This window comes from Podarcis tiliguerta (genome assembly GCF_965153285.1).
Source record: "Podarcis tiliguerta genome assembly, chromosome: 9".
Classification (NCBI taxonomy): Eukaryota; Metazoa; Chordata; class Lepidosauria; order Squamata; family Lacertidae; genus Podarcis; species Podarcis tiliguerta.
In genome coordinates, this window is record NC_139542.1 from 36426530 (window position 1) to 36439794 (window position 13265).

General features: G+C 43.2%; 1 protein-coding gene across 6 annotated transcripts; it reads left to right on the plus strand.

The window, feature by feature from the left end:
* The first annotated feature begins 43 nt into the window (after window positions 1-43).
* Window positions 44-13249, plus strand: LSM6 (LSM6 homolog, U6 small nuclear RNA and mRNA degradation associated). Of its 6 annotated transcripts, none has more exons than XM_083457695.1 (4): window positions 44-179; window positions 8107-8218; window positions 11580-11693; window positions 12975-13249. In XM_083457695.1, the coding sequence occupies exons 2-4, from the start codon at window positions 8125-8127 to the stop codon at window positions 13007-13009; spliced, it is 243 nt and encodes an 80-aa protein (XP_083313821.1). In that variant the 5' UTR covers window positions 44-179; window positions 8107-8124; the 3' UTR covers window positions 13010-13249. The 6 variants fall into 6 exon arrangements, with proteins under 6 accessions (XP_083313821.1, XP_083313823.1, XP_083313822.1 ...); XM_083457697.1 differs by lacking the exon at window positions 44-179 and adding an exon at window positions 186-902; XM_083457696.1 differs by lacking the exon at window positions 44-179 and adding an exon at window positions 259-636.
* The last annotated feature ends 16 nt before the right edge of the window (window positions 13250-13265 follow it).

Here is a 13265-nt window from a genome sequence, read left to right on the forward strand (position 1 = left end):
GAAAGAACTCCGCCCTGATTTTGAAAGGCGGAGGAAGCGAAGACTTTTGGCCGGGTCGGGGCACCGTAGCTGCGACGCGAAGCTGCAGCGCGCTGATTGGCGGAGCCAGCAGCCCATCATCTTTCTTTTACGTTCGGGGAAAACCGCCCGAGCTAGTTAAGTAACGCGAAGAAGCGCGGGTGAGTGACTGAGGGCGGGCAAGCGTGGAACTCCAGGGCAGCGGCGGCGCGAGGGGTGGCGGTTGGGGGGGGGGGGGGAGAGGCCGCGCGCGCGCTGCTGTGGCGGAACATTCTAGGCCGCGGCCTCCCTCAGGGCCTGCGCGGCGGGGCCGCTCCCTTCGCAAGCCGCGGCCGTCGAGGGTGTCGCTTTCTCCCTCAGCGCCTCGCAGCTGCCCTGTTAACGAGGGGGCCCTGGACGCTGGTTTCCTAGACCCCGCCGGCTTGGGAGTCAAGTGACACTCCCCCCCCCCCAAAAAAAGCGGGAGACTGCGGCCCTGGCCGTCGCATTGTGTGGGCTTCGGCTCCTCAGCCCTTCCCCTTGCTGGGTGCCTGCGATACACTGCCGAGCAGCCTCCCTGGCTTCGGCGTGCGCTCCTTAACGGTATACGACCCCACAGAAGGACTGGCAGCGGAGAGGGTTCGAATTCGCGCAAATTGTGAATTATTAATTCATCTGCTGCAGTTCTGCATTACACCTTCTCCCTCCCCCAGTTCACGTTATCCTCACAACAAACCTGCGAGGCAGGTGGGGCTGGCCCGGTGTTACCCGGCGGTTCTTTAATAGTTGGGCAGTAATTTGAACCTGACACACCCACCCACTTCCTATACGTCCCTTTGATCACTACTGTACAGCACACGGGAACACAGCTACTGTCACAGTGGCCTTTGCAGGAGCACACGCGGGTAATAACAAAATAACTGCCAAGTGCAAACTTCTTACATCAGTGTAGAATAGGAATACACTTGAAAGCGACATTTATTTTTTTAATCCTGCCCTTCACAAGGATTGCATATGCCAAATAACTCAAATGGCGATAGGTCAAGGAGCCTAGGTCTCTGTTAGGTTCTTTCAGGAAATGTTTACTGGAAAGCTTCCTCTGGTGCTGTTCTATGTATGCAGCCACAAGATACCTTGATTTTAATAAATTTGTTACCCACCCTTCACCAGCAGGACTCCAGGAGGAGTCCCAGAAAATAGTTATGGGAGTGCTAAATGTTAAGTTGCAAGGCTTCTAGACTCATTTTCCTTAAGCAGCTCTTCCAGTCCCTGCTTGTGAATTTTATAATCCAAATGTCTGATTGGTCTATGCCCAACATTTTGATGGAAAATTGTGGACACTTAAGAATGCCCTATTTTTTCCTGGGGTACATATACATTGTACATCATGTGTCCAAGGTTGCCAGGGCTGCTGCAGAGAAGCATAGTATAATGATACTACCTCTAGCTGTCTTGGAAATAATTGGGTCATCTGGAGCTTTTATGAATGAATGGGCCTGACCTGTGTTTGCAGAAACCTTGTGCATCCTGTCCACTTGTAGGTTTTCATTTCTAGGTTATCTGTGACTGTCATCATCTTATTGCTGGTGAATGATGGTGAAAATAGAAAAGGAAAATAAGAATAGTTAAAACACTTCTTAAAAATCCAGAACACCATATTAGGGGCAATAAATGAAGAAAATATTTTGATGAATCCTTTGCTGATGTTCTTGGGCAGGAGCCCTAATCTGTTACAGCATAAATCCCAGTTAGATCAGTTGTGTTGTATAGGCTTCTAGTATGTTACATCTGGGCTGCTATGGATATTGTGAAATGGGCATAAGTTGATTTGATTTAGCAAAAAGTGCAGAGTTCAGGATATTCAAAAGAAAAGCAGATTTAGAGACTTTAAATAGATCATATTTATTGTGATATTTGAGGAAATGCTGCCAACACCAACTTGTTCTTCTAGGAAACATGTATCCAGTTGCAAAAACAATAATTTACTAAATGGATCTGAAGTTTTAGATGGTTATTTACACGTTTAACAAATTAGGCTTGTTATACGATTATATCAATGTACCTTTGGAGTGATTTCACTCATCAGTATGTTACTGCCTTCAAATAATGAAAGTTCTGAATTAGCTGTACATGAGATGAGAGTGCCTGTGCTTATGCTTCCTCAGTTAGCTATTTATTTATAAATCCATAGTCACCATGTTAAAAAAAGAATCTGAATTCCACAATACTGTGAAGTTCTTTTTTAGAAAAACTACAGAGACAGAATAAAGGCATGCCAGAGTACTTTGAATGTTTTCAAATGGTGGTGTGTTGTGAACAGATGTGTTAGATAACCTTCTTACTAAGAATATCAAACTGTATGTAGCTTCAAGCTTCAAAACCTTTATTGCATTAGCAAACTGCCATAGCAAAATAAGACAATACAAAAAAGAAAAAAGACAAACTAGAGACAAGCAACCCAGCAAAATTCAGGTGTTTTGGCTGGCGTAGTGACATTTAAGTTACCCGAAGACAATAATGCAAAGATATAATAGCCAGCGCCCAAAAACTAGTATGCGGGTATATATAAAGCACAAAATGGCCCCAGAACAGACTCAGCATATTGAGTTAAAAGTAATAAAAAGATTAAAACAGGTCCAGGTCTAGGGCACGCTACCCTGTCAGAGTAGCCCTGAGTTTCAGAGCCTGCACTATGAATATTGCCACCCCACGTGAGATTTGGGGGTTTGCGTCCACAAGAAGCGATTTCAAACAGTCTTCCTTAGATGTAATGGTGGACGGGATCAAAAGGAGGAGCTTAGATCTTATTGGCTCATAAATAGGGCAGTAGAAAAAGAAATGTATGAAGTCCTCTACTTCATTCATTGTGCATGGACATAGACGCTGGGTAATAGGGGTCTTAGAATAAATCCCCTGCAGGAAGGCCGTGGGTATAGAATGGAAGCGGGCCATAGTAAACGCTCTTCTCAAGTTGGGCTCCGTCAGGTCTATCAAGTAGTTGGCAAGTGATCTTACCACTTTCACTTTAGGGAGCCACATGGAGAGGCGAGCTGAGGTGGACTGTGCCCGGTCCATGGCCTCGTCTCTTGTAAGAATCCAGGCCCGGATTTTATGTTTGTCCCAAGAGGACAGCGAGTCAAGATTTGGGAGAGAGTAGCGTGCAGTAATAGTCACCATGGCCTTGGACCATTTATTGCTTTGAGAACACGTTAAAAAGGCTTGCCTGGCTAGTAGGGGACCTGGGGCATTGATTAATTTACAATAAAAGCTAATAATTCTAATGTGGGCTCTCGCAACAATGGAGGGGAGGCCCAGTTCTGTTCTTAACTGTGCTGCAACCGAGCCCTTGGGGAGACCCAGTATCTTCCGTGCAAAAGAGTTTTGTAGAATCTCCAGCCGTTGTAGTGTTTTTAAATTCCACCCCCAGATTTCAACCCCATACAATAACATCGGGAGGACTTTGCTGATAAATGCTTTTCTGATTGGTGGAACCAGCTGGCCGCCTTTTGCATAGTAGAATTTCTCCAAGGCTTTGATGGTTCTGCGGGCAGCCAGGATGGTTGTATTTAGGTGAGCTGACCAGCTAAGCCCATGCTGAAAAATGATACCCAAATACTTGAATGCTGAACAATGTTCAATAGAATGGCCCTCAAAATTCCAGAGTGACTTCCGAGTTTTCATGCCAAAAGTAAGAATTTTGGTTTTGGCGAAATTAATTTTAAGGGAGTTGGTATCACAATATGTCATGAGCCCTCTGAGCATGTTGTTTAAGCCCAGCTTGGTTAATGACAGTATCACCATGTCGTCCGCATAGAGTAATATGGGGATCTTGAGCTGTTGTAAGGAGGGGGCAGATTGATTTAGGGCCTTCGTAGTTGTGACGATGTCATTGATATAGAAATTGAATAGAAAAGGGGCCAAGAGGCAGCCCTGTTTGACCCCTTTATTCAGAGGGAAAGAATCAGAAAGAGCTCCCAGAGGGCCGAATTTTACTCTGGCCGATATGTCATTATGAATTTCCATAAGAAGGAGGAGGAGTCTCTTATCTATGCTGGTATGACTAAGCTTCTGCCATAGCCTATCTCTGGGAATGGAGTCAAAGGCGGAGGTCAGGTCCACAAAAGCCGCGTGTAGTTTGCAGTTGAACCTGTTTAGGTATTTATCAATCAGGGTAAGTAGAACAAGACATTGGCCAGATGTGCTGTGACCTTTGCGGAAGCCAGCCTGTTCCGGATGGAATAGCTTTGTTTCTTCTGCCCACTCAATTAATTTCTCTAGCAAGAATCTAGAGTAAACCTTGTATGATATGTCCAACAGGCTGATAGGTCGGTAGTTGCGCGGATCTTGTGGGTCCCCCTTTTTATGTATTGGGATAACTATGCTCTGTTTCCAGTTAGGTGGAATCTTAAGAGTAGCATTAATGGTGGTAAAGAGAGATGCTAAGATAGGGGCCCACCACGACTGGTTCGATAAGAATACCTCAGGTGGTATCATATCCTCCCCCGGGGATTTATCCCCTGATAGCATGCTAATTAGTTGAGTACATCTCTCTGGGGAGACTGGCTCCCAGGTGGGCAAGGCAGATGCTGGAAGGGTGGTGACTACATTTACGTCAGAATCTGAGGTGGAATACAGCTGAGCAAAGTGAGAGTGCCAGCTGGCTGCTGTGATGTTATTAACAATGAATGAGGGGGGTCTTAGACCTGCATTAATTAAATTCCAAAATTTCTTGTCGTCACGGGTTTTAATGGCCACTGACAGAGCCGACCAGCGTTCTTTCGCAAAGAGCAATTTCTTATGTTGGAGCAGCTTCTTATAGTATGAACGAAATTGGGCTAACTCCCTGATTTTGCTCTGAGTGCTGTCTGCTTTCATGTCTGACTGGAGAAATCTAAGCCTACTTCTGCACTGTTTGCATTCTTGGTCGAACCAGGTTTGATTCTTCCAGGATAGAATCGCACGGGAAGGTTTCGTAAGCGAAGGGAGCAAGTAGACTAGAATTTGCTGGAAAATTGAGAAATGATTCACATTCGTTGTTAACAGCTGAGCTTTCAGGGCTAGGATCTCAGGGGAATTTAGGAGGACTTTTATGTCTTGCTCCAGGTAGATGTCCCACTTCTTGCGTCCGGGGGCCAGGGTCGATGAATCCTGGGGGTGTGGTGAGCTGGGAGGCCCCAGCTGTGTGTGGTGAAAGGAGATGGCAATTGGAAGGTGGTCACTTTCGGTTCTGTTGAACACATTGAAACAGTATGCCTCATCATTAAATGCTGAGGAGGACCAGATGTAATCTATAACACTTGCCCCTCTAGATCCTAGAAAAGTATAGTATCCCCCGGACCAGTCTTTGGGTGTGCCGTGCAAGCTGTGCAGCCCGCAGTTTATAGTGAACTCCAGCAGTATGATGCCAGCCCTATTAATGGTCTTGTCCTGTGAATTCCACGTAGGAAACCACTCCTCTTCTATGAATAATTGCGACTTATCGGTGAATAAGCTTATATCTGCTCCGATTCTGGCATTGAAGTCCCCCATTATAAGGATCTCTGACTATGGAAATTCAGCCCCAGATTTATCTAGAATAAATCTTAAATCCTCCCAAAGCTGATTTGAGTGAGAGGAGGAGTAGGTAGATGGATTGTACAAGTTTACACATATGAATTCCCCAAGCGAGCTGTTAGTGATGTGCAAAGTTTGAATGTAATTACTCTCTAACCAAAAGATAGGAGAGATATTAAGCTGAAGCTCCTGCGAAACAAATGTTACCAGGCCTCCACTAGGGCGCCCATACAAGTGTGTTTTGGTCGCAGGAATCACAAAGGCGTCATAGCCCGGTAGGGATGGGGGGGGTGAAGATTCTAAGCACCAGGTCTCTTGTATACCCATAATCTGGAATTTCGCTAAAAACTCTTTCATATCCCCGTCATCCTGTTTGGACGTCCATCCTGCCACATTCCAGGATAGCACATTAAAGCAATTTGAGGAGGGACTATGTGCTAGTCAATTGCTCTGGTTGCTGGTGGGAAGGACATTGCCAGGGGTCTGAGACAGCTCCAGGCGAGGTACTACCGAAGGTATCGAAGGGGTGGTGAGTTGATTGATGTGACCAGCAGGGTCTTCAGTAAAACCTAAGTTGTCTCTTTGCACAGTGGGTTCCTTAACGTTTATATATTGGCTTGAAAAGGTTGCGGATAAATGAGGTTCTACCAAAAGAGGTTGACTGGCAAAGGACGAGGATATAGAGTCATTTGACTGGACCGCACTGAATGAAGACTCCAGGTCAGGCATAGAAGAATAGGACATTGACAGATTACCAGGATGAGGTGTGTTTGGCGCGTTACTCTTTAAGGCGGAGGACGAGGTAGTTGATTGCAGATCTATTAGTAGAGGTGAAGGGGGTCTGCGTTGCGACGGTGTATGAGGAGCTTCCGCCAGGCAGACTGCCAAATCATCCGTTATTGGAGTCCCAGTATTTGGCAGGGGTTTCTGGGGTGTTAGCCCCTTCATAACTGGTTTCCTTTGATTTAATAGGTTGCTATGTCCAGGATTTGAGGAGATTTTCTCTTGAAGTACATGTGTAAGATGCTGCTTGAGTGTATCAAGCCTGTTTATAACTTCCTGCTGTTCTACTAATGGCAACTCGCCATAGGATGAAATAAGGTCCCTCTCCTCTGAGATATCCAGATGGCTGGGCCGGCTTTGGTCATGCTTCTTTGTTGCTGGAGTAGATAAACCAGGAAGCTTGGGCTGAGAGGGAGGGTGAGGTTCCCGGGTGGACAACTTGAGTTTCAAGACTGAGTCGCGCCTGTCTGGCGGGCAGCTACCTTTTTGTACGGTGCTGCGGAAGAGAGGTTTAATCCTGGTGTCATTAAAGACTCTTGTTGGGAAGATGCCCCAGGTGGCCAGCAACGCTTTACGCCTAACCAGTATGGAGGGAATTTTTGGAGACTGGAAGGAGAGCAATACTTTTTGGAGCCGATGGTGGTAGTTTAAAAGTTTCACTGTACTGAGGTCTATTAGCGGAGGCCAAATCTGAAGGAGTTGCCTCAGATGATCTTTGACATCTCTCGAATTATTCCACCTTGGGGACCTGGGGTCCCTACTGTGTATAGTTAGACATATTTTGTTTGGTTGTAAAATCAGAGATTGAGAGTCCAATTGAGTTTTTAGGAGGTGACCACCAGTACCACTTTCATGTCTAATAAGGGAGGTATACCTCTGTCCCTTTAAATCCCTCGGAGGCAGAGTGTGGTTGAGCTGGAGCTCTAGCAAATGGGCCTCAAGCTTTTGGTGGAGATTATCCACCTGCATGGAGATCCCATTTATGCTCTTAAAGATGCAGCGCAGGGTCCTGGTTATTAATTGGAAATGATCGAGTCCCATGCCATCGCCGAGGGCCAACTCGGGCTCCCCCTTCGAGGTGGCTCTCACCTCTTTGTCATTATCGTTGGCATTATTCGTTGTCTTCGAGTTCACCCCCTCCACTTCTATATCGGCTGCGAGGTCAATTAAAGGATTAAAACGATTGTGAGTTTCAACCATGTAGCTAACTTCCTCATTATTTCTATTACAGTTAAGAAAAAAAGTATCAATCTTGGACTGTTTGGGCCTCGGGGGAGGCATTGCCTCATCCAGGTCCCTTGGCCGCTTGCCATGGCCCATAGTGGAGATTAGAAGCAATATCCACAATAATTGGAAGTATCCTAATACACCTTAGAGAGTATTGTAGGAAGCAGGGGAGTGGAGAGCGAAGAAGAAAGAAAAGTAAAGTTCGTTGCTTACTTACAATTCTCAGTCATTTCGGTTCAATGTCTTAAAGGTCAGACTTAGCAAGAGTTATTTTTGTGAGTATGCTTCTCTCCATTTTACCTCTTACTCTGTTGGCTTCAAACCTTCCAAACTGTATGTAGTTGAGAGTAGTTTCATGCAATTGCTGTAGAACTGCAGTTTCAAAAGCCTCGCTTCAAAATTTTTTTTGCTTTATCCTCTTGTTTGATATTTATTTCCCAAATGATCACTTTACAGAGCCAGCATCCTACCTCTGTTTGTTGAGCATTTGTTTGTGCTGTTTTGAGTTCTGCATTTCAACCGTTTTCCTATTTCTGTTTCCTTTAGCCTCCCAGATCTGTCAAAATGAGTTTACGGAAACAAACTCCAAGTGATTTCTTGAAACAAATCATTGGAAGACCAGTTGTTGTAAAGTTGAATTCTGGAGTTGATTATCGAGGTAAGTTCTGTCAGTCTTGTGCGCCAGTCATCATGATATATTTATGTGATCTTTGAGTTGGGAAGAAAGGAACCAATATAATTTGGATTATGATCCTGGCCTGTTCTTGGAGAGTTCTTCACAGTCAGGCTCAGGCATTATGGGTTATATATACAAAGGTAGGAGTAGTGAGATTAATTTAGTCCTCACATCTGGAATCTTTTTATCATCCTAGCCAAACTTTTTGGATTGAGAATTTGCTGTTTTGAACAGTAAGCCTGGCAGCCCTAGCTGATTTTCTTAAATTCTAAGCCTACTTGGTGTTCCAAATGAGGATGAGGCTGTGATGACATTTCTAAGCAATACTAGACCTTCTTTCTGAAGATGTTGAGTGTAAATTAAATGTTTAAATTTCCCAAGAACTCACTTCATTTAAAAGGATTCTATAGCTAAGAAGAAAGCTGATGGGGAACTTTGAGACTGTACATCTTTTCAGGAGTGAGGTTTTCATTGTACCACTACCATACTAGAGGTGATTCTAGGAAAGAGAACATTTAATGCTTGACAAACACAAGATGAAAGCTACAAGTTTGTAGGGTTTCCCCCTTTTTTACATTGAAAGAGAAAATACAGTTCTACTTATACAGTTTACTTTAAGGTATTCACAAATAATTTTTTGCCACATTTCCAATAACAGCTTTTGTAATAAAAAATAATAATTTATTATTTGTACCCTCCCATCTGGCTGGGTTACCCCAGCCACTCTGGGCAGCCTCCAGCAAAGATTAAAAACACATTAAAATGTCACACATTAAAAACTTCCCTTGATAAATATGATCCAAGACCTTGGTCTCCTTTTCTGATTTCCTTGAGATATGTCTAGCTTTCTAATACCTAGCCAAGGTTACATTTCTAATACCTAGCCAAGGTTACCTTTTGCAGCTGGGACTTTTGTTTTAAGAGTATGTAGACAGTGGGACGCGGGTGGCACTGTGGGTAAAACCTCAGGGCCTAGGGCTTGCCGATCGCATGGTCGGCGGTTTGAATCCCCGCGGCGGGGTGAGCTCCCGTCTTTCGGTCCCAGCTCCTGCCCACCTAGCAGTTCGAAAGCACCCCTAAGTGCAAGTAGATAAATAGGTACCGCTTTATAGCGGGAAGGTAAACAGCGTTTCCGTGTGCTGCGCTGGTGCCGGTTCGCTGGAGCAGTGTCGTCATGCTGGCCACGTGACCCAGAAGTGTCTCCGGACAGCGCTGGCCCCCGGCCTCTTAAGTGAGATGGGCGCACAACCCTAGAGTCGGACACGACTGGCCCGTATGGGCAGGGGTACCTTTACCTTTACCTAGATAGTGGAACAGATTCTCCTGAGAGGTAGTGGGCTCTCCTTCCTTGGATGTTTTTAATCAGAGCTTGGATGGCCATCTGTCAAGTATGATCTAATTGAGATTCCTGCATCGCAGTGGGTTGGACTAAATGACCCTTGGGGTTCCTTCCAACACTATAATTCTATATTTCTATGATCTCAACTTCAGTATCTGAATTTTCATCATATTAACTTGAAAGTAAGACCCTTTAAAATCATTAGGACTTACTTGAAACTGGTTGAAACCTTGGTTTAAGAATACAGTCACACCTTGGCTGTTGAACGCCTTGGTACTCTGGACTTTTTGGCTCCCGAACGCCGCAAACTTGGAAGCGAGTGTTCCGATTTGCGAATGTTTCTCAGAAGCCAAACTTCCAACGCGGCTTCCGATTGAGTGCAAGAAGCTCCTGCCGCTAATCAGAAGCTGCGTCTTGGTTTTCGAACTGTTTCGGGAGTCGAATGGACTCCCAGAATGGATTAAGTTCGACAACCAAGGTACGACTGTAACTGAAATATGTTGGCAGGACATTATTTTTAAAATATTTCATACAACATTATTTTTTTAAACCCCACAAAATCATTACATATTTTAGAATAAACTCGTAGCATTTCCCCCCTCAAGCCTTCCTCTGAATCTGAATCTTGTTTGCACTCTCAGGTAATATTAAATAGCTATCTCTAATACTAAAGGTAAAGGTAAAGGTACCCCTGATAGTTAAGTCCAGTCGCCAACGATTCTAGGGTTGTGGCGCTCATCTTGCTTTACTGGCCGAGGGAGCCAACGTTTATCCACAGAGTTTTTCCAGGTCATGTGGCCAGCATGACTAAGCCACTTCTGGCGAAGCCAGAGCAGCTCACAGAAATGCCATTTACCTACCTGCCGGAGTGGTACCTCTTTATCTACTTGCACTGTGTGCTTTCAAACTGCTAGGTTGGCAGGAGCAGGAACCGAACAATGAGCTTACCCCGTTGTGCGGCCTTGAACCACCGACCTTCTGATTGGCAAGTCCAAGCAGCGTAGTGGTTTAAACCACAGCACCACCCGCATCCTATTTTTAATACTACACACTTTTAAAACAAAAGTTGCCTCTTAGATTATTATCTTTTTAGATAACTTCATAATTTAGATTAACTTTTCCCACATTGTATACCTAAAATGTTGTTAGAGCTGTAGTATTCCAGTTTTCAGTGATAACATATATTTGGTCTTGTGTACATGGCTGCTTCCTTCTATTATTCGGATTTATTTGGTTTCTATACCACCCTTCATCCAAAGATCACAGGGTGGTTTGCAATATGAAAACATAAAATACATGCCATACCATACGAGTTAAACTTGATGTGCCTATGTCCATTCAAATTCATGACAACTTACTGCAGAATGTTAAGTTACAGTACAGTGGTACCTCGGGTTAAGTACTTAATTCATTCCGGAGGTCCGTTCTTAACCTGAAGCACCACTTTAGCTAATGGGGCCTCCTGCTGCTGCTGCGCTGCCAGAGCATGATTTCTGTTCTCATCCTGAAGCAAAGTTCTTAACCCGAGGTGCTATTTCTGGGTTAGCGGAGCCTGTAACCTGAAGCATATGTAACCTGAAGCGTATGTAACCCGAGGTACCACTGTAGTCTCAAGATAATCCATAAATGGAAGGATAACCTTTCCAGGCTCCAGAGAAGAAACTGTTGATGTTGTGGCAAAGGGTTCTCCTACAGTGATACTACATTTCATATGCTAAATTAGTGACTTACAGTGCAATCCTAACAACATCTACTTGGAATCAAGTCTTATTGAAGTCATTGGAGCTTACTCCTAGGAAATAGGGTAAGGATTGCAGTCTTAATCAGTTTCTAGGAAGACGTGGCAATTCTTTTTACCATAACAACCTATAGCTCTACACTTCTGCTTGCCTAGTCATATTTTTGCAATAATGTACTGTACTTGTACTGAATTTTTAATACAGCATTTGATTTAAAAATGTAGCTCTAAAGTCTAAGCAGTTCTGTGGGTCTCATTGATTTTAGGTGTTCTGGCTTGCTTGGATGGGTACATGAATATAGCTCTGGAGCAGACAGAGGAGTATGTAAATGGACAACTAAAGAATAAATATGGGGATGCTTTCATCAGAGGAAACAATGGTAAGTATGCTTAACTAGAAGATACTGGGTTTTAGCGTATTTATCCAAATTGTTTTGAGGGAAGATTTTTTTGGAAAAATTAGGTAATGGCTCTTCGTGTACATACTTTTGATGGTGAATTAGATGTAGTAAGCAGGCATCCATAAATGTTTGGCTTCTGTAAAGCCTCATGCAGAATGACATGTTACAACACCTTCCTCTTGCCTCATGTTCTGGTACAAATGAGAGAATTTGAGGTATGATTAAATATTTAAACTCATGTGAGGCTTTGCAAAAAGGTAATAAGTGATCTGTGTTGCCCTCAAAGTCAAGAGTATGGAGCTCAGTGGTGGTTTGTTTTATTTTTACTTTACATTTTAGGAATTGTTCCTGGGATTGGAAAATAGATTTTTAGGCAGTGCTTCCCTTCAAACATTTTCCATTAGCTTTCTTGGTGGTTGCACCAGGTTTTACAGAGTTGGAAAAATAGGCACCCTTAGTCTTTGCAGTGATATAACTTCATTTGTTTTAGTAGTGATGCTAGGATCAGGTAAATTAAGCTGGAGTTGGTGGGAATGCATGTATATAAATATTTAAAACAAAGAAACAAAAGACCCTGCAGTGTATGGACACTTGAAAGTTTTGGAGCAGTCTAGCAAGTAGGAGCTTCTCTAGTATGATGGCTCAACTTAAGTTTAATGGGTGTGTCATACGCTGCACATATCTAGTTATTTGCCCTTCTAATTTCAATGGGAGCATTAAGCATTTGCCCTTTTAGTTTCAGTGGGAGAGTTGAGCATATGCATAAATAGCTTGCATTGTAATCAGTAGACTTTAGCAATGTTTAGTCCTGGCAGGATCATGCCTCTTTTAGGATTGCGTTAGTCTTACTACTAAGATTTTTCATTGTCTTACAAAGAAAAATATCTTTAGAGCTATACTACAGGATTGGCTCCAAGGAATAATGAACAGAAGGAAGCTGCTATACTAGCACTGTTGGTGCAAACATTCAAAAAGTCACATGGTTCTATAAGAAATCAGTTCTGTAGCAGGTTTCATACAAAAGGTTGCAGTAGCACAACCTCTTTGATTTCTTTTACTTTTTTCACAGTGTTATAGTATGAGGTGTAAAACAGTGTTTCCATCAAAGTTCAGTATTTTTGGATCAAACCAGTATTTCTGGCAATAATATTAAGTTTAAGGACTGTAGCTGTTATAATTATACCTATTATATATACACTATTATATATACAAGTACATTTATGCAAAACATCCTAATTGTCTTTTCCTCCTTTTAAACAGTTTTGTATATAAGTACACAGAAGAGGAGAATGTGAGCATACCTGAAGATGGAACATTTTTGTATTGCAACTTTAGTTTCTTAACATTATTTTGTTTGTTACTGGTAATTCTTCAGTGAACAAGGTTATTTCATTCTGCTGTAAAAGTTACGTGGCCTGTAAGAAAGGATGGTTGTTGTTTTTTATATGTAAAAACAAAATGGAATATTGCTGACAGAGTTTGGAATACATCTTGTGTTATAATTTGGAATGAAATAAACTTGGAAAAGAATATGATCTGTTTATGCTCTAA

Excerpts from the sequence above, each read along its gene's own strand:
- LSM6 (XM_083457695.1), top strand. The coding sequence starts at position 8,125 with ATGAGTTTACGGAAACAAACTCCAAGTGATTTCTTGAAACAAATCATT. Across the intron at positions 8,219-11,579 it reads TTCTGGAGTTGATTATCGAG|GTGTTCTGGCTTGCTTGGAT; the intron begins GTAAGTTCTGTC and ends CATTGATTTTAG. Across the intron at positions 11,694-12,974 it reads TTTCATCAGAGGAAACAATG|TTTTGTATATAAGTACACAG; the intron begins GTAAGTATGCTT and ends CCTTTTAAACAG.